The following is a 23,163-nucleotide window of genomic DNA, read 5'->3' as shown; positions in this document are numbered from 1 at the left end:
TTCCATAATTTGCATCAAGTTTCACATGATATCAAGTTTGCCACTTATTTGAAGTGATTTGGAGATTTGACTTCCTTTTCTTTGGGACGGACCCTTTAAAGACGTTGCGACAACAATTTCATTCACATTTTAGATATTATCTAATTAAAAAATTAATAAACAATTGTAAGTAACATAAATTTTAACTAATTTGTTATTTAGAAAAAATAACAAATTTGCTCTTGTGCAATTAAGATTTGACACATAGAATGATACATGGTTGGCAAGGGCAATAGAGGTAGTGGTGGCAGTGGAGGAGGGGGAAGAGGAGGAGGAGGTAGCAATACATGGAAGAGGAGTTCAATAAAGGTAACCAAGGAGGAAAATGAGGCCGACAAAGGAGGAAAAGGAGGTGGTGGAGTGAAGAGGAGGAGGAGGAGGAGCTCCACGAGGGTGGAGGAGGAGCGATGGGATGTGGGAAACGAATACATCAAGCCACACTTAAGAGAGCGTAGAAAATGTTCAAAAAGCATGAAAAATATTATTAAAAATTATCCAAATTACAAGTTTCATTGTATCTCTAAGTGGTTAAAGAACAATTTCTCATTATTTTTTTTAAATTAATATTAAAAAATAATTTTTGAACTAAATATTTAACTGTATGCAAGTCAAACAATATGTTTTACATATGTATTTATTTTAGATATTTTTTCTTTTAAAAACGGAGGCATAAAATTAGAAATGAGAAAAAAAAAACTATTATTTAAATCAGAGTTACACATTAAGAGGTTATTTCACATAATTTAATTTTTCTTTCAACATTAAATTTGAATATGTTTAATGTAAAAATCTCAGACGGTTGATATGTCCCTAGGGCCCACTAATGGTATACCCCGAAGCAATTTTCGGACGCAGACGGCAAAGTTCTATTCAGTAATTAATACTAGCAGGTTAAGAATTAAAACTCACCTTGGGCATCATTCGAAGAATATTTGAGACCCCAAAAACCAAATCAAACTAATAAAAAAAAAACACGTACAAATTCCAGAGAGAGAGAGAGAGAGAGAGAGAGAGGGACTTGCAGTCGAGACTCGGAGGGAGAGAGAGGGCTGAATCGGCTCATTAACCCCAGATCAGCCGATAAGCCGATAATGGCGGGGAAATCGGGAAACGAGGCTGGCAGTAGCAGCGCTGCGGGTCAGGGTGGCAGAAGCAGCAATAGAAGGGAGAGCGTGGTGGTTGATGTACGCAAGCATCGGAGCTCCTGCGGCTACTGTAAATCCGGTGGTCGCACTAGCATTTCTCACGGTTCGTGTCTGATTCCAATTTTCTCTGTGTTTACATATTTGATCGGGTAGCGGAAACTCGAAAGTTTGGGTGATTTGTTGTTGTAGTTCATCTGAATTTTAAGGTCTAATTAATTTTTGAATTGTTTGAAAGCATAATATCGGATTATTAATAGAAGGGACACGAATTTCTGTGGTTTTATTGGGAATTTGTTGCCCATTTTCCGAACATGGGGTTCTGATTAACATTAGCGTGAGTATTGGTGGGTGCCAAAGGCTTTCTGAATTTCATAGTTTTGACTATCAGTAGCTCGAGAAATGACAAGTAGAGTGGATTGATGTTTTAAGTATTGTAAAATTTTAGTTGTCTTGATTCCCCCCCTCTCCCCCCAACCCTCTCTCTCCTTGTATGCCATTTATTATTAATTGTATGAAATCTGAACTTTTATTGCCTTCTTTTTGCAGGTTTATGGGCGCACAGCCTTACAGTTTATGACTACCAAGGTTGGTAATTTTGGCTTCTCCTCAAATCGGGATGTGAACTTATGTATAAGGTTCCTTCAGTCATATGGTAGTGCCGGGGGATTGTTTAGATAATGAAATGGTGTCCTCTTGTCATACCCAGCTGCTAAAATCAAGAGGGGACATCACTGATTTTAGAAACAATGCTCCATATGTCATCATTTTCTTTTGTATTCCTGCAATTACCTTATATTCTGTTGATCTTCTATAGCTCGATGAGATTTAGTATGTAATTATCTCATTTTAGCTTTAGCATATGCTATGTTGTTATATGAACGAAATTCACGAGTCCTTGTATTGTGTTGATCTTCAATAACTTGATGAGATGAAGTAAAATTTATTTCATTTTATCTTTAGCATATGCTATGTTGTTAAATGATCAAGAGTCATTAGTCCAATCATAATACCGACCAGGATTCTCTCTCCTTTGTTCCTTCTGGATCTCTACCTGGCATATTACTCATCCTAATTTTGCCTTCATCCTAATTTTCTAGGTCGGCTTGACAAATTTTTTGTTTCTCTCCTTATTTTGACTACAAGTTTCAGTATTGACCTGATGGAGAAACATTATAAAATAAACCTGCAAATTTGCAATACAAATAATGGATTTTGCACTTATGAAATATGTAGTTGAATAGTAGTGTAACATGATAGAACAATTTTATGTCTTCTCTGGTTCTAGTAGGCGACACATGCCTTTATTTTTTCATTTATTTTTATTTTTTAGTGTGATTACGACTGCCTGTGCTATTGTAATGTTTATTCCTGTTTTGTTGACAGCTGCTTTATCTTTATCCTCTTCTTTTTATTTATTTTATTTTAAACTTTTCGGCAAGGATGGTTGATAAATAGATTGATGGATAGGTAAGAATTTATTTAGATGTTTTGGTACCTGACTTTTTGTTTGGCTTTTCATTTATGTAATTTTTTAGAGAATTCCACAGGGTCTACTGCCATGGTGTGTAGGTGATAATGCTACATGCTTGGACTTGTATAGTTGGGTTCATGTCGTTTTATGCATTTCAGCATTGTCTAGTTGCTTTCCATGTGGATGCACTCGTGTGCACACAAACACGCATATAGGGTCTGTTGGACCAAGGATTTTATTTGGGGAAGGGAAAATAAAGAAAAATAAGAAGGAAACTCATTTTTTACTATATTTTCTCTCTATATTAAATACAATTAAAAATGAATATTTGTTCTAATAAGATTAAAATTTAAGAAAATTAAATGTTATTGATGTGTAAAATCAAAAATTTATTTACTGATTTGGTATATATATAAAATTTTTATTTTCTTTTTCACTTTCCTTGATAACCAAACATAATAAAATGGATACCTTTGAATTTTCCTTTTCTTTCCCTAATATTTTCCAAGTTCCAAATGGGCTATAGGGGAAACAAAATTTAATTTTGATGGCTATTTGAAATTCAATGCTTCTTTTGCAGATCTACTTGACAGAGGTTGGAGAAGATCTGGCTCTTTCCTTTACAAACCAGATATGGAAAAGACATGCTGCCCATCTTATACCATCCGTTTGAAGGCAGGTGATTTTGTTCCTTCTAAGGAGCAGCTTCGAGTGTCTAGACGAATGCAAAGGTATTGTTCTATCGCATTTATATGTGTTAGTTTCTTCCTGCTGTGTTGGTTCCTTTCAAATTCCTTTCTCAACTTACATTTTGTTTGTCCAAGGTCTTTAGAGGAATTCTGATGACATTGTTTAAATTGAAGACATGGTGATTTTATTAAAAAAAAATCTGAGGTACCTCCGTATTGGGCATTTATAGGCATGCGAGATATTAACCTCCCTTCAGTAGAAGTTCCAAGCAACAAAAAAGTCAATGCTCTCTCAAGATGTATTTTTGATACATCATAACTGGGGGACATTAGGATTGGGGCAGTTGATTTAGGGTTAAGTTTGTAAAGGGAATTGGGCAATATGGGAAATTATGGCTAAAAAAGGGACTCAAAACTGATTTGGAGCCAAATAATTAGAATAGTGAAGATGCCCACTAGCCTTATGCTACTAGGGGCTGGGAATTGCTTCCGGGAGAAGAAAGCCTCGCTAGGGTTTAATTGAATTAGTTAGCTGCAACATGAATGATAATGCTTCATTCCAATGAAGAGAAAGCCAATACAAAGCTTATATAAACTCTTACTGGTTTAAACCTATTAACAACTAAGCTTAACTTTTGAAGCTAAACTAATCTCAACCCTAGATAACTGACCAGATAAACTGAAGAAAGGCACAAGATATCAAACTAAATACTCATAAATAAGACTCAATGCAGAATAAAAATAGGCCAAAATGGCCTGCAAACAGTATTTGTATTACAGCAACGTGTCACAGTATCATGAACAGTATCGCTACAATTCTTTTAATACCCAACTCCTAGGGAAATCTCCTCTACCATCAAATCAATGCCTATGATCTATAAATTCATCCCTATTCGTGTATTCTACAAACTTGACTCCAAGATATTGCTTGTACAATCGTGGGCCAATTCATTGAAAATTTTTTTTTGTAACCAGCACTTCTAATTGAAACAATATGATCACCTTGCACTAGTACATCGTACATCTTCAATCTCATCTTTCATTATCCTTCCACCAAATCATTGCTTGCCGATAATAAAAGGACCTTTTTTATTTCATTTTTCTGACTGCATCAATTTTGTTCTTGTTTCAGATGTTTCTCAGATCTTGCCATGTTTTTTGCTGGATTATTTCAAAGTTCAAACACTGATTAGCTAAACCCCTGGGATGGGTGTCATCAATGGGGTTCTATAGGAGCATGAGTGGAGTTTTGTTGTTCCCATCCTCCTCCACATTCCATGCATTAATTAATTTGGCGTTGCCTTCTTGTTAATATTATGCTCATGTAGAACATGTTTAACTTTCTGGTGAAGTCCACAGTGACAGCAATAATATCTAATGACCAGGTTTCTGGATGGCACACTGGATGTTAAAAAACTAGACAATCATGACATTTCAAGCTCTGCAGTGGGAAAGTCACTGGCATATAACCATGAAGAGAACAGCAAAGAAGAACAATTTATGTGTCAGTTATCAGAAGAACTTGATAATGTGGTTGGTACATGCACTAGAAATGGGGAATTCCCTCACCATATTCAATTACCGAAAGCTTCTGTGAAAAAAGTTTTGCAAGCCAAAAGGAAGCTACTGGCTGAGGGATCTGAAGAACTCTTGTACTCCAGCAACATATCATTTCAGATAGCAGCCACTTTAAAGCAGGCACAATCAGCTAGAAAGGATGTCAGCCAGTCAAGTTTTTCAAGACACAGCTCTGAAGAAAATGGGTTATCTCCAAAACTCTCTCCAGATATTATTGCAGAAAAGCTGGCAAGTTCTTCAAGTCAACTGGAAGAAAGCTTTGGTCTGTCTATCAGAGCTTGCAAGGGCCACATTAATTTTTATTCTGCCTCAAAGCAAGCTTCTTTGGACATAGGGCTTCAAAGAGCTACTGTCCCTGAAGCGACCTTGACAGAATGTGAGAATAAGGGCGCTTGTCTGAAGAAAAGCCCTGAAACACCTGAACATCCCAGGGTTAAAAGACAGAAGCTTGAGATCCGTTTAAAAAGGTCCAGTTTTGATCCGAAAGAATATGCCTTGTATAGAAGATACCAAATTAATGTGCATAATGATACACCAAATCAGGTCACTGAAAGCTCATATAAGAGATTTTTGGTCGACACTCCCTTAATATATGTTCCATCTATTGGTGATGGTACTGTTCCGCTTTGTGGCTTTGGTTCTTTCCATCAGCAATATTGGATTGACGGTCAGTTAGTTGCTGTTGGTGTGATAGATATTTTACCCAAATGTTTGTCAAGCAAATATCTATTCTGGGACCCAGACTTTGCCTTCTTATCACTAGGCAAATATTCAGCCATCCAAGAAATAGGTTGGATAAAAGAGAATCAAGCCTTTTGTCCTAGCCTTCAATATTATTATCTTGGCTACTACATCCACTCCTGCAGCAAGATGAGATATAAAGCAGCATATCGCCCATCCGAGCTTCTTTGTCCCTTGCGCTACCAGTAAGTTCTTTTTCTTTAGTTGGAGCATGAACTATAAAGAATCCCAAACAAATTGCAAGTTCTTTCGGTATTCTGTTTTGAGCACCTTTCATTTGTTTCACAGAAGTATGAGTGGTTTTCCATACCCTTCATAAGTCTTTTCACAACTTGTTTTTAGTTGTGTAACTTACAGCTGAATGGGCCTCATTTAAAATGCTCAAAAAGGCAAGAAAATTTTTAACCTAAAAATATGGAAACTTTTCTGGCATCCTTCTATATTTTTCATCTAAAGTATCATTATAAAATTAGAAAATCTATAAGTGTTAGTTTCTTGTTTCATGCATGCAGTTGGTATGGTTAGTGATCAAGTTTAAAATTATCATTGGTAGCATTTTTTTTTTCTCTTTTGCTGGCTAAATTCCCGAAGTACATTACAGTTCCTGCAGTCATCCATTGTTTTGCTGGCACTCCCAATAAACAACTCAACTTTTATTTTCAAAAGCTAGAAAAGTACTTTGAATGATCAAGCCAAACAGAAGTCTTAGGATCACTGTAAAAATTTATGAAAACTGAAAACAATAAATAAAAACTAAAACCAGCAACTTGGTTAATCTTTCTAAAACTAAAATAAATTAGAAACTTGATTGAAATGCTTATTGAAAACTAAGGTGTAGTCCCAAGAGGGGGGGTGAATTGGGTTTTAAAATTTCTTTTAAATTCTTTTTGTTTTTAATGAAGTCTTAACCTTTTATTGATTTGTTCAATCCACGACCACGGCACAAATAAACATTCAATCAACCACTCAAACCAATTAATCACAAAGTAAGTGACCAATCAATTAACTACACAATATTTAATTAAGATGTTTAGTTTGTTTGCAGCCCTGTAGTGAATGAAATTTTGAATCAATCCCTATATTTGTGAAATTTGTTTCTCAATTGATATTCAACAAAACATCCACTCTATTCCCAAAATTCAGATTTCAAATAAACCTTAATTAATAGGTTTTGGGGTGTTAACCAATCAACGTACTCCTTTACGGTTTCCGGAAAATATTGATTAACCAACTTACTTCCTTTCGGTTTCCGCAAGCCCAAAAACAAATTACACTTCAGCTTTATTTGAAATCCAATCCACGTAGTTTTTAAGATTAATGAATTTAAAACATCCACACAGTTTATATGTGCTGAAAATAAAGAGAGTAAGGGAAAGAGAGTGACACCGGGTTTTTTACGAGGTTCGGCTTATCCCCATCCTACGTAGTCGCTTTTGGCAAACCACCAAAGGATTCCACTATATTAGTTCCTTTTTGGGCGGAACAACACCGTTACACACTCCTTCAGTAGGCTAGAGCCCACCTCTCCAAGTGATATTCCCTCACTCCGTCACTCATTCAATTAGGATAGAGCAGCACCTCTCTAAGTGATCCCCTACGCTTAGCCAACGATCCAACAATCCTGAAATCGTCAAAAACACTACAAGAATACAAAATGATAGCTGCGTATAAAGAGTAGATTAGTACTATTTCTGCACTATATACGTCAAACTTTAAATATCAAGATGAAATAAGATGAAGTTCAAGTATAGAATTCACCAAGATTCTTTCTTATAGATAGAGAAAACTTAATTGCAAATTAGAACTAAGGCTTTTGATCAATCAGCAATTTTGTAGAGTTCTCCCAGCAAGGATATAAGCAAGTATGGGCTTTTGGAGAGTATGAACGTAGAATGCTTGTCTTGCTTTTTCTCTCAATTTGATTCATGAGTCTAAAGCGATATTTATAGAGTTTTTTTTGTGGAAGAGTTTTCCTTATTTACCAAGTTGACTTGGAGTCTTTGATCAATTTCACAAAAGATTTAAAATCGTAGAATTAATTTTGAAAAACTTCCCGTTTAGTTCGAATTTCAAAATCTCCACGGAGTCAGTCGGCTGACTCACTCGACTGGGTCAATTTTGTGCAGATCAATTGGCTGGACAGGCGGCTGACAGCATTCTGTTTGTCCAAAAATTAATTCCAATAAATTGTTAATCGGTTGATTGAACTTAGTTCAAAAATGTTAGTCGACTGGCCAGATCAGTTGTCAGTCAGTTGACTAATCACAAGTCAAAATAGTTAGTCGGTTGGGCATTTTATTCATTCTAGTGTTTTGTTAGTTGGATGAGGAAACCCTATGCAAACTGGTTAGTCGGCTGACCAATTAATTCTTCTGGTTTTTCATTTTTAATTTTCAAAATTAATTTTGCTCTCTTGCTTTGATATTTCAGAAAACATTTTTCGAGATTTTAAATAGGTCTTTAAGTCCATAAATATCCCCTAAAAATTCCCTAAAGAGCTTCAAAGTATTTCAAATGATATTTTAACATTAAAGTACTTACATAAAGACTTCTAAGACATTTTGACATTCTTGGTGCTTGAGTCTTCATGCTTGTCTTTTCTTTGAGCTCTCTTGCTTTGCTTTCTTTTGTCTCTCTTGTTTTTCTTCAAGCTTTGATATACTTTTAAGCTTTCTCTCATATTCTTCAAGCTTTAAAATATCATCTTGAAATCTATACTTTAAGCTTCTTTTGATCATCCTTGTATACATATTCTTGAGTTTCAAAAACTTGAATTTTGAAATATCATTACTCAACCAAATATGTTAAGTTCCATTTGTTTGTTAGCATCAAAACAAGATGTTAAGCCTTGTAAGACCAACAATCTCCCCCGTTTTGATGTTGACAAACAAAGAGCAAAAATTTGAGTAAACCTTAAAAAGATTCCCCCTTAAAATAAGCATCATCTTAACAATATTTGTAGTTTCAAGACCAATTTCAATATCATACAATATCATGCTCATTACGTTATTCATGTTCAAGATCATTCAATACTTTTCCCCCTTTTGATACATATATCATGTTTGAATTTTTCAATACCATGCTCAATTTTTTTTGCTCAAAACTTATCCCCCTTTGGACATCAATCAAAAAAGAGTAAGACATAAAAAATGATTAAGTTCAAATAAAATCATATTTTGAGCATATGAACATATGAACACACACTTCCCAATATATTGCAATATAGTATATGTAGTGTGCTTCAATAGTCAAATAGTCATGCATATTTCATATTTGTCATTCATATTGTATATGTATTATGACATCTTTAAATTTACAATTAGGCATATGTTGTACAACATTCATATTAGCTAAGAATATTTTAAAAGTCATATTTGTCATTCATAATTCATCATTCTTTCAACATTCTTTCCCTCTTTGACATTAATTCATGATACCAATTGTTTATTTCATGGTACCAATTTGATAATCTCATATGATAACAATTGAAAATTAGGGAAAAATCATAATACAAGCAATGAGTCATAATACTCCCCCTGAATTTAATACATTCAGATTTGATACCAATTATGCTTTTAAGTTTATCATCCCATGCTTCAAATATTGATTCATATCATGTATTTGCTCATGGATACTAATATCAAATACCAATATCATGTTAATATCATCAATATCTTAACATGCTCATGGATATAATTATGTTGTCTTGCTCAAATACCAATTGATATATTCATGGATACCAATATACTTCATAGATACTAATGTTGATGTCACATCATGCACTGCTCATGGATACCAAATTATTTAGATGCCAAATTTTCAATTTAACTCTCTCTCCTTTTTGACATTAGTTAACATAAAGAATATTATCAATAAGCATATGTAGTTTAGTACAAGGAGCAGCATAAGACAAATAAGTTTATCTATGTGATCCATCATTAACATGTATGGTCAAGAATTAATTTCATATTCATATATCAATGTCATATCAAAATTCATGCATCAAAATTATGCTCCATTTATTAATAAATAAATGGAGGTGCCGCCCTCTTTTACAAAAAAAAAAAAACTTCAAGCTCAAATTTTCAATATATAGTGAGCCATAAATTATCAATATAAGTCAAATCATTTTCATGTCTTTGGCACTATGAAGATATCAGTATGTAAGCATGTAAGTATAACAACATATCATAGAGGCATGGAGCATAATATTGCATTGTGCTACAATTTTGCTCATGTTTCTTAAGTGTTTTTCATTCTGCTTAACTACTTCTCATTTTGCTCAAATATTTTTCATATTGCTTCAGATTTTCTTTCTTTTGATTTCATGTGAACTCCAAAATTTGCTTTGCAGATCTTAATGTTTTCTAACTCGTGCCTTGTACGATTCATTCATTGATTAAGGCCAACAATTTTTATTAGTTTTAATATGATAAGCATCAGTAAGCTTCTTAAAACTCATTTTTCATTCAACCAATTCAATATCCTTGTAGAAGATGTGATTAAGTTTCTTTCATAATTCTAAAGGAATACCTAACATCTATGGAGTCCTTCATTTATGAACTAGACTTTTATCTTGGTACCCATACTTTCTTGGGTCCTGATGGTTTGTTAAGACTTGATTTTTCTTTTATTCTCCATACTTGTTTAATTCTTACATTTTTCCTCCTTAATGGACATCTGAACTTAATGTGTCCTTTTTTCTACGTTTTCTTACGTGGATAGCATATGGTGTGCGTGTAAGCATTTGAGGAGGTGCTGACATAGTCTTTGGAGGCTTTTTATAAAGTATCCCATGTAGAGATTCTTTTTCCTTTTATTTTCAGTTCCATTAAATCCTATGCCTTCTTTGTTTAAGGACATTCTTTGTGATCCAATCATTTTGTCAAAATTTTCTTTCCCTCTAGTAAAATTGTAAATGATCTTTTCTTTATCTTCAATTTGACTTTTGAGATCATTTATCTCTATAACTTTCTTGCCATCACCATTCACTTGTGATTTCACTATTTCTTGAGACGAGTTATTGATTTTACTTTTTAATGCAGAAATATATATGTCTTTCTCAATTTCCATAGAAGTTTGGAATCTTAGATCTTCTATTTCTTTCACCATCTTTTCATTTTTGCTTTCTAATCTCTTGATTTTTAAATCTTTCTCTCTTTCAACAAGATTTTTAGATTCTAATTCCTTCATGACAGCTTCATTCTTATTTTTCAATGAGATATATTGTTTGGTTACTTTAACTAACATTTTATGAGCTTTGAATAATTCATTTTGTAACTCTTCATAAGATGATATACTCTCATCATCGGTTTCATTAGATGGATCATTACCATATTCATTATCCAATTTGGATGAGGAACAATGTTCTTCATCAATCATCCCATGCCATATAGCAAGTATAAGCAACCTCTTTGTCACTTGATTCATCATCTGAACTACTTGTACTTAGATTATCCCAAGTATTGACTTTCATTGCCTTCTTATTTTTGGAATCCTTCTTAAGTAGTGGACATTCCGATTTTATATATCCAGCTTTGTTGCAATTATAACGTGTAGGAATTTTATTTCTTGATTTCTTCTTTCTAATTTCTTCTTCTTCTTCATTTGATTTAGATTTTGATTTTCTTGTAAATTTATTCTTCCTTCTAAGGATTTTAGAAAGTTTCTCAGATATGTAGGCTAATTCATGTTCATTCATCTCTTCTTCATCATCACTAAAGCTTTTATTTGTTTGAAAAGCTATGGATTCTTGAGCTTTAGTTTTTCCACTTCTTTCATTCATGGTCATTTCGTATGTGAGGAGAGAACCTATGAGTTCATCTAGGGAAGTGTTTTTAAGATTTATTCCTTCAGTTATTGCTATGGCTTTTGGTTCCCATATTGGTGGCAGCCCTCTAAGAATTTTTCGAATCATCTCATAGGTGGTGGATGTCTTTCCTAGTGCATTGAAGGAGTTTATAATATGGGTGAACCTAGTGTACATACTAGTGATTGATTCTTCGGGATTCATCCTAAAGGCTTCATATTCACTAGTGAGCATATCGATCCTATTATCTCTTACATCTACAGTTCTTTCATAGGTTACTTCTAGTTTATCCCAAATTTCTTTGGCTGTTTTGCAGGCCATGACTCTATTGAATTCATTAATATCTAGAGCACAATACAAACCATTGATTGCACTTGAATTTACTTGCAGCATTTTGTGATCTATTTCAATCATGTCCTTTTTCTCCTTAGGGATTTGTTTTCCATCTATTAGTTTGGTAGGAATTAGATCACCATCCGTGACGACCTCCCAAGCTTTCCAATTCATGGTTTGAAGGTAGATCCTCATACGTTATTTCCAAAATGTATAGTTTAAACCACAAAAGAGGGGGGACCTAGTTGAGGATTGTCCTTCTCCAAAGGGAGCTACGCCTAAGTGTGCCATCAAGATCTTTGTATAGCTACTAATTAAGATTTGCTATAACCCCGCTCTGATACCAATTGAAAACTAAGGTGTAGTCGCAAGAGGGGGGTGAATTGGGTTTTAAAATTTCTTTTGAATTCTTTTTGTTTTTAATGAGGTCTTAACCTTTTATTGATGTGTTCAATACACAACAAAAGCTTAAGTCTTTTATTCAATTTACAGCCACAACACAAATAAACATTCAATCAATCAATCAAACCAATTAATCACAAAGTAAGTAACCAATCAATTAACTACACATTATTCAATCAAGATGTTTAGTTTGTTTGCAGCCCTATAGTGAATGAAATTTTGAATCAGGCCCTCTATTTGTAAAATTTGTTTAAAAATTGATATTTAACAAAACATCCACTCTCTTCCCAAAATTCAAATTTCAAATAAACCTTAGTTAATAGGTTTTGGGGTGTTAACCAATCAACGTACTCCCTTACGGTTTCCGCAAAATATTGATTAACCAACGTACTTTCTTTCGGTTTCCGCAAGCTCAAAAACAAATTACACTTCAGCTTTATTTGAAATTCAATCCCCTTAGTTTTTAAGATGAATGAATTTAAAACATCCACACAGTTTATATGTGCTGAAAATAAAAAGAGTAGGGGAAAGAGAGTGACTCTGGCATTTTTACGAGGTTCGGCGTAACCCCAGCCTACGTCCTCACCTTTGGCAAACCACCAAAGGATTTCATTATATCAGTTCTTTTCCGGGCGGAACAACATCGTTACACACTCCTTCAGTTGTCTAGAGCCCGCCTCTCCAAGTGATGCCCCCTCACTCGGTCACTCTTTTAATTAGGCCAGAGCAGTACCTCTCTAAGCTATCCCCCACGCTTAGCTAACTATCCAACAATCCTGGAATCGTCAAAAACACTACAAGAATACAAAATGATAGCTGCGTACAAGAACACTCTCTTAAAGAGTAGATTAGTACAATTTCAGCACTATATACTTCAAACTTTAAATACCAAGATGAAATATAATGAAGCTCAAGTATAGAATTTACCAAGATTCTTTCTTATAGATAAAGAAAACTTAGTTGCAAATCAGAACCAAGACTTTTGATCAATCAGCAATTTTGTAGAGTTTTCCCAGCAAGGATATGAGCAAGTATGGCCTTTTGGAGAGTATGAACGTAGGATGCTTGTCTTGCTTTTTCTCTCAATTTGATTCATGAGTCTAAAGAGGCATTTATAGAGTTTTTTTTTGTGGAAGAGTTTTCCTTATTTACCAAGTTGACTTGGAGTGTTTGATCAATTTCACAAAAGATTTGAAATCGAAAAATTAATTTTGAAAAATTTCCCGTTTAGTTTGAATTTCAAAATCTCCGTGGAGTCGGTCGGCTGACTCACTCAATTGGGTCAATTTTGTGTCGGTCAGTCAGCTGGACAGGCGGTTGATAGCATTATGTTTGTCTAAAAATTAATTCCAATAAATTATCAGTCGGCTGACTAATCACAAGTCAAAAGAGTCAGTCGGTTGGGCATTTTATTCATTCTGGTGTTTTGTCAGTCGGCTGAGGAAACCCTGTGCAAACTAGTCAGTTGACTAACCAGTTCATTCTTCTGGTTTTTCATTTTTAGTTTTCAAAATTAATTTTGCTCTCTTGCTTTGATCTTTTAGAAAATATTTTTCGAGATTTTAAAATAAGTCTCTAAGTTTATAAATATCCCCTAAAGATTCCCTAAAGAGCTTCAAAGTATTTCAAATGATTTTTAAACATTAAAGTACTTATATAAAGACTTCTAAAACATTTGGACATTCTTAGCGCTTGAGTTTTCATGCTTGTCTTTTCTTTGAACTCTCTTGCTTTACTTTCTTTTGTCTCTCTTATTTTTTTTCAAGCTTTGATATTACTTTTAAGCTTTCTCTCATATTCTTCAAACTTTAAAATATTATCTTGAAATTCATACTTTAAGCTTCTTTTGATCATCCTTGTATACATATTCTTGAGTTTCAAAAACTTGAATTTTGAAATATCATTACTCAACCAAATATGTTAAGTTCCATTTGTTTGTTAGTATCAAAACGGGATGTTAAGTCTTGTAAGGCCAATACTCATTTTTGTCATTCAACTAAATAACAATTAAAAATAAGATTAAAATAATAAAAAAATATAAATTTTAAAAATGATGATAAAAATAGATATTTATTGTAGTTATTTTACTTTATTATTTTATTTCAAAGCTCATTTTTTACTGCTGCAAGAACAATATTATTGTGCATGATAATTGAATAATGGTAAAAAAAAAAAAATTGAATGGCTTTTATTAATATTATTTTAAAAATGTTTAGAAATTTTATGGATATTTTTTACTTCGGTTATATTTTAAATTCACATGGTCAGTTATTTTTAATTTTGATTAAAAAATATGTATAAAATGAGTGATTTGATTTGCAAAGTTAATTTTGGATATTAAAAGATTTTGTTATCAGTTTTGTTTTTGAAGAAACTGAAAAGATGATAGTAAAAACAAAGAACTAGCAATATAAATCAATATGTTATCATAATTTGTCTCCTCACTGACAAAAATGATACGCCAAACAGCCCCTTAGATAAAGGACGCCAGAGTGATGGACTAACAATGGAGGATTTTAGGCCCTTATTTAGCTATAGATTTAGAAAATGCAACTTTGTTTTGAAAATTTGCTTATTCTGGAAGTCTTCATTAATTTAGGGTTATTATGAGTAATTTTAGTTTTTTTAGATGATGCTTTTTAATTATTTGTTTTACTATAATGTTGGCTGTGTAAGTACTTTGTCCATGCATAGTGTGCAAATCTCGCTTACTGTCTCTCCCTCCTACGTTCCTCTTCTCCTCATATTCTCTCCTTTCCCCTTATTTCTTGCTCTAATCTCCTCCATCTCTTCTCTCTCCAGTCTCTCGTTGTTTCTTGGCTGTCCTACAGTACATAGGTATTTATGCTGCCTTGGTTCTTTTGCTGATAGGAACTGAATGTTTCTCCAGGTGGGTACCATATGATATTGCAAAGCCTTTGCTTGATGCAAGGCCACATGTTGTCTTATCAGATTTTTCCACTTCACAACATGGAGAGTCCTTGTTGCCTATTCCAGATGATCTGATGGAACAGCAACATGATGACCTTGGCCGTGAAGGGGACTCGAACGATATTATGGATGAAGATGAAGAAGAAGAAATAGACGATCTTGATTCTGAAAACTCTGATGGGGAAATGGAAGGTGATGATTTTAATAATGTTTTGATTGGACTGCAGGAGTCTCGTCTGAGATACAAGGTATGCAGAATTGCAAACTATTTATTTGGTTGTACTTGGCCAAGCCAAAAAAGAAAAAAAAAATCTTCAATGTGGCCAAAATGGAAGCAGAAACAACGCGAACCGATGTGTTTGACATGGTCAATGTATCTGGTGGATGACTCCAAATATTTCCTTCATTCTTATCTGGACTATGCTATTATATAGCTAGTTAGGAAGTACGTGCTCAGAGTCCATGTTGCAGATGTGGTGACCAAAAGAGAGTGATAAAACAAAACAGAATCAGTGCGACTTGCTTGTCTTTTGATTTTTCCCCTGTGGTTCTGATCTTCCCCTTTCTTCTCTCTTTTTTCTTTTTTCTCCTATCCCCAGTCTCCCCATTATGCTTCATCCCCAAATGTTGAATAACTTGATCATCCTGGCCTCTGGAGGATGTCTCCTGACGAGGGTGGTTGTGTTTTACAACAAAAATAATCTCCCTTAATAATAAGACATGAAGTTGAAGGAATTTCTATTTAGTTCAACATTTTTCTTTTTCATATAGATTGCATGAAATGTAATTATTGGTTTCTTTTCTTGTTGAAGGATTTAAGACACGCCTTCACTCCCGCCCATAGGAGTTGCCTGCATAGATATGCGAAGGCAGTGGGCGCAGAGCTTTCAGAGCGAATGGTTTATTCACTTGACTAGAGTACTGGATAAGACGGTAGTGTGATTCTCTTTCCAGCTTTGAAACAGAAGGGGATGTTCCATAGTGGAGGTTGAATTTGTTGCCTGCATGTAGCGTAGGGGCCTAAAGGAGTGCTGTTCTGGAGTTTGTTTCTTTGGATTGGGGATAGTTTTTTAATTGATGCATGTTCAATGAACCCTGGATTCCAATTTTTATGTATTTCTTGTGCTCGATCAGTTTCCTTAATTCGTGAATTGAATGGAACTGGATTTTGAAATGCTTTTATTTGGGTTTTGGATGAGAACAGAAGTTCATGGTTGTGCCATCTTTTTATAAGCCTATGTTAGGGAAATGGAATTGTGTAGCTTTTCTTGGTGTTGTATATGGTCATTAGCACAATGGTACATGCTAACTTTTACCCTCTGCCAAAGGACCAAAACTGGATGAGAGCAGCTGACCCAGTTGCGGAAATAAATTATTAGAGTTTTTCCTATTTTTGATTTTTTTTTTATTTTATAAAATATTAAATAACGGTTTGATAGGAATTTTTTTCCCATTTTGATGCGTCCCAAATCTCGTTGGACAATCTAGCGAGATCTAAACAATGAGAGTGACCGCTGCTTGACACATGGTGGGCAAATCTTGTTGGATGGTTTAGTCAATTTTCATCAAAATCTCGCTCCAGCGAGATTTAAACTAATTTTTTGAAAAATTGCTACTTCATGTTTCCTCAAGAACATCTCTCGCCGGATCAAAAGTCATCGGCGCACCGGAGTACTGTCAAGCCAATTTCAAGGCCTACTTCACGGGTACATTCTGGTCTGACCCAGTTCTGTCCAGGGCATTCGCATGAAGGCGGTCGACACCGGCGTGATGGTGATGGATTTGGTGAAATGGAGAGAAGGAAATTGCAGAAAGAAAATCGAGGGGTGGATGGAGTTGCAGAAAAAGAAAGAGGATTTACGAATTGGGTTCCCTCTCTCCTTTCCTCATCTTCGCTGGAACGTTGAAGCCATTGATCACCGGTGGAACCAGCACAGGCTCGGCAGTGACAACGTGAACGCAAAGTTGCCGGCCATTGCACCCTGGGCCGGTGAGTTTGCTGCACTGGGGAGAGCTAGACAGAAAGAATCAATCTGTACACAAGTATGAAAGAATTTCCAGAATAAAAAAAATAAAAATGAAATATAAAGAATCATCATTCTAAAAGTTCCCATTTTCATCTTCGTCTCCATTTAGTAACGACTTTGATAACGCTAGAGACCTCTAGTTGCATCCATGTCTGCAGACATAGTTTATTTCTCATTCCAAAGTTCTACTTATATTTTCTCTTCAACTTTTTCATTTCCCATTTCTTCTTGTGCTGTTCCCTTGCAATGAGGTGCTTGAAATGTTTTTGAAATCAAACAGAATCTCTGTTTTCTTCTATTTTCAATTTTTCTGTTTAAGCATTTTTTTTGGCAGCAAATTGTGAAGAATGGAAAAACATATTTTATAGCAGCGTTTTAAAGAAGGAGGGAAGAGCAAACATCCACCGGCATTGGTGCCGCACTAACCAGAAGAAAATTACTTCTTCCCTTAAACAACAACGCATTGCGATCCTTTGCCGTTGGAACCGCGTTGGAAACATACGCCACCGGTGACAAGCAATTGGCCAGAAGCACGTAATTATTGGCGGCGACATTGCTCAAGCAGGGTTCACGGCGGTGGTTGTGGTGGGGCGGCATTGCGGAGGGATGCCGTTGACGGCCTCCAGATTGATCTCGAAGAGCTCTTCTTCGTCTTCTTCCATGTCTACTCCTCGGATTGGTGTTGCGCAATCCACGACGGGAGAAGCCATGGAAACTGCGAGATTGATCGCAGTTGTTCTCTCTCTTATGCTAATGCCCTTCTTGCCTCTCTCTATTTTCCTCTGTTTCAGTTCCACAGAGCCCATCTCAGCGCGTAGGAGTCGTCGAGTTTGGCATTGCTCAGGAGCTCCCTCACGAACAGCTGCAGGAAATTAATAAAAATAATTACAATAAATTAATAAAACTAGTTGAAGAGAAAACAATATTAATTAGATTTAATATAATTTTTCTCACCTCTCACATCATCTCTGTCGAGTTCACCATCACGCACATCTTGGTCTCGAGCCAGAGCTTGAAGATGGGGCCGTGGGCGGCGGGGAGGTTGGTGAAGCAGCGGCAGAGGTGGGTGTCGAGGAATGGAATGTAGCCGAGCAACGGCAGGCCGTAGGGGCCTGGCGGCCGCGGCGCCGTTTTGAGTTTTCTTGGACTTCTTGGGGAGAAGCCAGATGAGGAGAGTAAGGTGACAGAAATAAGGCTGATGATTCTTTCTTCTTCGAAAAAACGTAGCTTGCTTCACGGAGGAGAGGGAAAATACGTCCCATGCACTTATGGTCAGGTGAGATTTGAGGAAAACTCGCTGTACTCCAGAAAGATTTGCCCGCCACGTGTTAATCCGCGGTCACCCTCATTTGTTTAAAACTCGTTGTACATCCAATGAGATTTGGGATACATTAAAATGAAAAAAAAAATTCCCCTCAAACCGTTGTTTACTATTTTATTAAATCAAAAATCAAAAATGGAAAAAACTCTAAATTATTAGGTTTGGCAGTTTAGTCACATCGAACAACTAAATCAAAATCTAAATCAAAATCTATATATTTTGGGTGATTTTTGGAAATTTTGAATTTACGATATCAAATTTAATTAATTATTTAAAATGTGAGTGGTTAGATAAGGTTAAATTTTGGCAGTCTCTACCAAAGGTCTTATGGGTCATCATCGCTATGCACCCAACCTTCTAACCCTTTGTAATCTAAGAAAATGACAAATTATCGAACGTAAATAAATTTCATTTCAGCATAAAGCATAATCTTCAAGTGTCATCTTAGTGAAGCTGAGTGGATGCCTTTAGATTTGTGACTTAATGAGATGCATGTTGAATGTGAACTTCTTTTATGCATGAATGTGACATGGTTAAAGCTTTAGAAGTAAATATATAGTGAAAATCTATACAGAAAAGAGCACTTTTAGATGAAAGAATTGAATTCCCTATTTAATAAATTTTTTATTATCTTAATATGGATGCGGATTTAGTTACTTTGCTATATCAAATTTTAGATTTCCTTATCAGTACTAATACTGGGCAAAAGTTTCTCGAATGAAAATATAATAAGGTTTTGTAGGAGGGTCGTATTCTGAGGGGTTGAATGAGGGCAAGCCTCAAATCGATAATAAGTGTGTTACATCCGAACTTCATAAGCATACAGTTTCTCCAAATTTGGAGGAACCATATAAGTTCGTATCTTTTCCAAATTCTTGACATGCAAGACTTGCAGGTGTTGCATATTTTGTAGGATGAATGTGATAATAAAATTGGATTGAAATTTGACTTGATTACTGAAAAATTAGACGGAAAGGAAACCAACATGTTCAATTTTTTTTTTTTTAAGTTTTTGAGAATGTTTTCCCATCTTAAACTTTGGGCTTGATTTTTAAATCGATAAATTTAAACCTTGCAATTTTAGATCGATGCAATTTTTTGTTTTATTTGAAAATTTACTTTCAATTTGGAATATAAATATTTACACCAGTATATTGTACACACTTCTCACATGGATGGATATAAGTTGTATGATTATTGCGTTACTAACCCAAAAAAAAAAAAGATCAAACAATCATGTGCATATCATATTATATCTTCTAAATAAACATAGCACATAACAATTAAGTAAAAATAAGTAGCTTTAACTTATAATGTCACACAATGACACATACTGTATTTGGAAGTGGGAGGTAGACTTTTTTATAAATCATTTGTATAGAGAAGGGAATAAAGTAGCAGATGCTTTGATTCGACAAGGTGCTATGGGGAGGAATAATTTGTTTACAAATAATAGTCAACTTCCTAGAGTTATCAATGGTTTATATAAATTGAATAAGATGGATACAACTTATATGAGATATGTTTAGTTGATTTACTTTTGATATTAGTATATATTTATTTTTTTCTTTTATTTGGTTTGATGCGTGGGTTGTTTTATTGGTTGGTAGGTCCTTGTCTAGATTTGTTTGGACTTATAGTCTTATTTTGATTGGATGTTGTTGTTATTTTCATGAGGCCTTTAAATTTTTTTTCTATATATAATCTCTCATTACTTATCTTGTAATCACGGTATTCTTTCGTCAAAAGTAAGGGTATATCAATAAATAAATGAAAGTGTCGCCCTTCTTTAAAAAAAAAAAAAATTATTTGTAAGTGGGAGGTGTTCATAATTCACCAATAGAAAGGAAGAAATTAACAAATAAATACAAGGCAATACACGACAAATAACACAAATCATATGTCAATGTGCCATTTTAAAAATTGCAATTGTGTTGAAGTGGAGGAAGCACTGGGGCTTACCCATTCCTCCCCACTTCCCAATAATGTCGTCGGAATCGCCGAAAATAATGTGGGGGATGGCGTGTGCAAGTTTTTATTTATTTATTTTAAAAAATCCTTAAAAATTAAAATTAATATACAAATTAAAGGCATCTTTGGTATTATTGTCATTTTTTATTTTCTATTTTTATTTTTACGTAATAAAAAAATAGTTTATAAAGACACATTTGTTTATAGTGTCAGTTTTATGTTTTTTTTATTAATTTTCATCGACTTGCAAAAAATTTGAAATTAAAATTTAATAATTTTCAATTATTAGTTATCAAAAAAATTTTATATCCAAATTAAATCACTCATTTTGTATGCAGTTTTTATTAAATTAAAGTAAAATAATTATATGAATTTAAATATAATTAAAATAAAAATATAGATAAATTTCAAGAACATAAAAAATAATAAAAGCAAATTACAAAATATTTTTATCATTTTTCAATTAGCATGTGCTATAAGATTGTTACTTACTTTTAAAGTAAAATTTGGAAATATAATAATTAAGATAATATAATAATTTTATTATTATTTATATATTATATAATTTGTATTTTTAAAAAATTTATTATTTTAATTATATTTTATAATATTATTTGATCTAAAAGAGAAAAGTGAGTATTTTTAATTTATTCATTTTAAATTTTACAAATATTAAATCAAATATGCTGTTGATTTCTAGTTCTTTGTTTATATTTTTTATTTTAAATTTTCATTTGACTTGCAATTTCATATTTTTTGTTGACAATTATATTCTTGAAAACTCATATGGAAATGAATGTCCATACCTTTAAAAAAGAAAAAAAAAAAAGAAAAAAAAAAAAGACAACACATTATAGAGACCTTTTGTTAAATAATTTTTTTTTACAATAATCTATGAATTTAAATAAAATCAATAACAAAATGCTAATTATGAAATCTTGGATTTAGCTACATAATTTAAAATAAATTTAATATAACTTTCAACTATATTTTTTTATTTAAAATCATAAAAATTCGAAAGCATAATAATCATAGGTATATGCTGCCAGAAGTTCTCTCCTCCGTCCTCGCCCATCACTTCAAACTTTGGCCCACAATTTATTAATGATTAAAACTTCTAGCAGCCTCTCTCTCTCTCTCTCTCTCTCTCTCTTTCCCTGTGGAGAAAGAAAAGCAAAGCATGTCAATTCGCCCACCCACATTGATGAACACAATACAGTTTCATACAAATATACAAGTCAACGCAAAAATTTATTTCTCCTTTGGTAATGTTTGAAACAAAAGAGGTCATTTGGGGTGAATTTAAATAAAATTAAAAATCAATTTATAAGAAATTTTATTCAAATTTATAAAAAAATTAAATCTAAAATCAAAATTTAAACTGTTAAATTTTTTTATAGTTACATTGAGAATTTTTAGAATCCTTGGCCTAATAATAAAATTAATAAAAGGTTCTCCACTTGTCCAATTTTTTTTTCAGAACTAGACATCGTGGTGTGTTAAAATGATTATAAAATAGTTTCTATAATTCCAAATATTAAGAGATTTGATACAGTTAAGTGTTAATTGTTAAAAATTGAATTTTGAATTATAAATCAGATTCTAAATTCAATTGAATTAGTTTCTAAACATAAATTTTGAGTTTTTGTTTTAGAATTGCGTGGATGTGGATCAAACGTAATACAAAATTATTTAAGTTTTTTTCGAATTCAACAAATTTAAATTCGAACTCTGCAATCCATACTTTCAAATGCTACCCAAGAGGTAAACTTTTATTCAACAACTATAAATTATAAACAAGTTTAGACCTTTACAACTTTTTTAGTATGTTAGAATAAAATGAAAATAAAAAATTATCTGTCAAAACATATAAAAATATAAAGACTATTTCATTTCATTCCATTAATAATTGTATAGATTATGAAAATGGATGGTGGAATTTTATGAGCAAAAAATTCAAAGCTCCAACCTTATTACTCTTTTTTTTTTCAAGTCAAAATTCAAAATTTCAACACAGTATTGACTGACTATTTCCTTATTGCTCTTGGTCGGTCACAACTAAAAGCTAGCTTGTAAGTGAACAACTTATTTAACATTAATAATTTATTACTTTATAAATTAAATTAAATTTATTTTATTTTATTTGTAGGGCCAAAATTATGGTGTACCTAACCAACCAATCCACCTTAGCACGAGATGTCCAATCAAATGCCAACCCTTCATCCTGGTTTTTGGGTAATTGCAACTCATTAATTTTTTATTTTTTTATTTTTAAATTATTATTATTATTATTATTATTATTATTATTATCCCAACAAATAAAGGGTGGGAGCACATCACTGTCAGCCCTTTGCTAGAGATTGGCACGTACACTGATATTTGCAGCTCCAGTGGCTTGGGCATTGGGAAGAATGTTCTAATTTAAGCAAGCATGATCAGAAGAACTTTGAATTTATATTGAATTTAAATAAAATATAATATAAAATTATTTTAAATTTTTTTAAATTCACTCAAATTCAAGTTTAACGTTGCAAATTTTTAAAGTTTTTTTTTTTTTTTTAATTTGATTATGTAATTCATTGACAAATTATTATGCAAAATTATATTGACTTATATTAAACTCAAATTCACAACTCTAAATTCATCCTTCTAAACATGATTTAGAAAGAAAAGCGTTTATTACCTTCATCTTGAAACCCCTATATT

General features: G+C 33.3%; 2 protein-coding genes and 1 pseudogene across 3 annotated transcripts; 2 read left to right on the top strand and 1 right to left on the bottom strand.

Moving 5' to 3' along the window:
- The first annotated feature begins 957 nt into the window (after window positions 1-957).
- LOC131165284 (arginyl-tRNA--protein transferase 2) lies at window positions 958-16,312 on the top strand. Of its 2 annotated transcripts, XM_058122940.1 has the most exons (6): window positions 958-1,287; window positions 1,731-1,769; window positions 3,236-3,386; window positions 4,730-5,848; window positions 15,098-15,386; window positions 15,951-16,312. In XM_058122940.1, the coding sequence occupies exons 1-6, from the start codon at window positions 1,131-1,133 to the stop codon at window positions 16,053-16,055; spliced, it is 1,860 nt and encodes a 619-aa protein (XP_057978923.1). In that variant the 5' UTR covers window positions 958-1,130; the 3' UTR covers window positions 16,056-16,312. The 2 variants fall into 2 exon arrangements, with proteins under 2 accessions (XP_057978923.1, XP_057978922.1); XM_058122939.1 differs by having other exon boundaries at window positions 969-1,287; window positions 15,098-16,312.
- Window positions 16,313-16,433: 121 nt separating this feature from the next.
- LOC131165962 (probable galacturonosyltransferase-like 9) lies at window positions 16,434-17,544 on the top strand (annotated as a pseudogene).
- On the bottom strand, window positions 17,511-23,146 carry LOC131165961 (uncharacterized). Its single transcript, XM_058124147.1, has 3 exons — window positions 23,141-23,146; window positions 18,120-18,315; window positions 17,511-18,027 (listed from the first exon to the last, which is right to left on the bottom strand). The coding sequence occupies exons 1-3, from the start codon at window positions 23,144-23,146 to the stop codon at window positions 17,723-17,725; spliced, it is 507 nt and encodes a 168-aa protein (XP_057980130.1). The 3' UTR covers window positions 17,511-17,722.
- Window positions 23,147-23,163: the final 17 nt, after the last annotated feature.

The sequence above is a fragment of the Malania oleifera genome, chromosome 10 (genome assembly GCF_029873635.1).
Source record: "Malania oleifera isolate guangnan ecotype guangnan chromosome 10, ASM2987363v1, whole genome shotgun sequence".
Taxonomy (NCBI): Eukaryota; Viridiplantae; Streptophyta; class Magnoliopsida; order Santalales; family Ximeniaceae; genus Malania; species Malania oleifera.
This window is presented reverse-complemented; position numbering and strand designations above follow the sequence as displayed.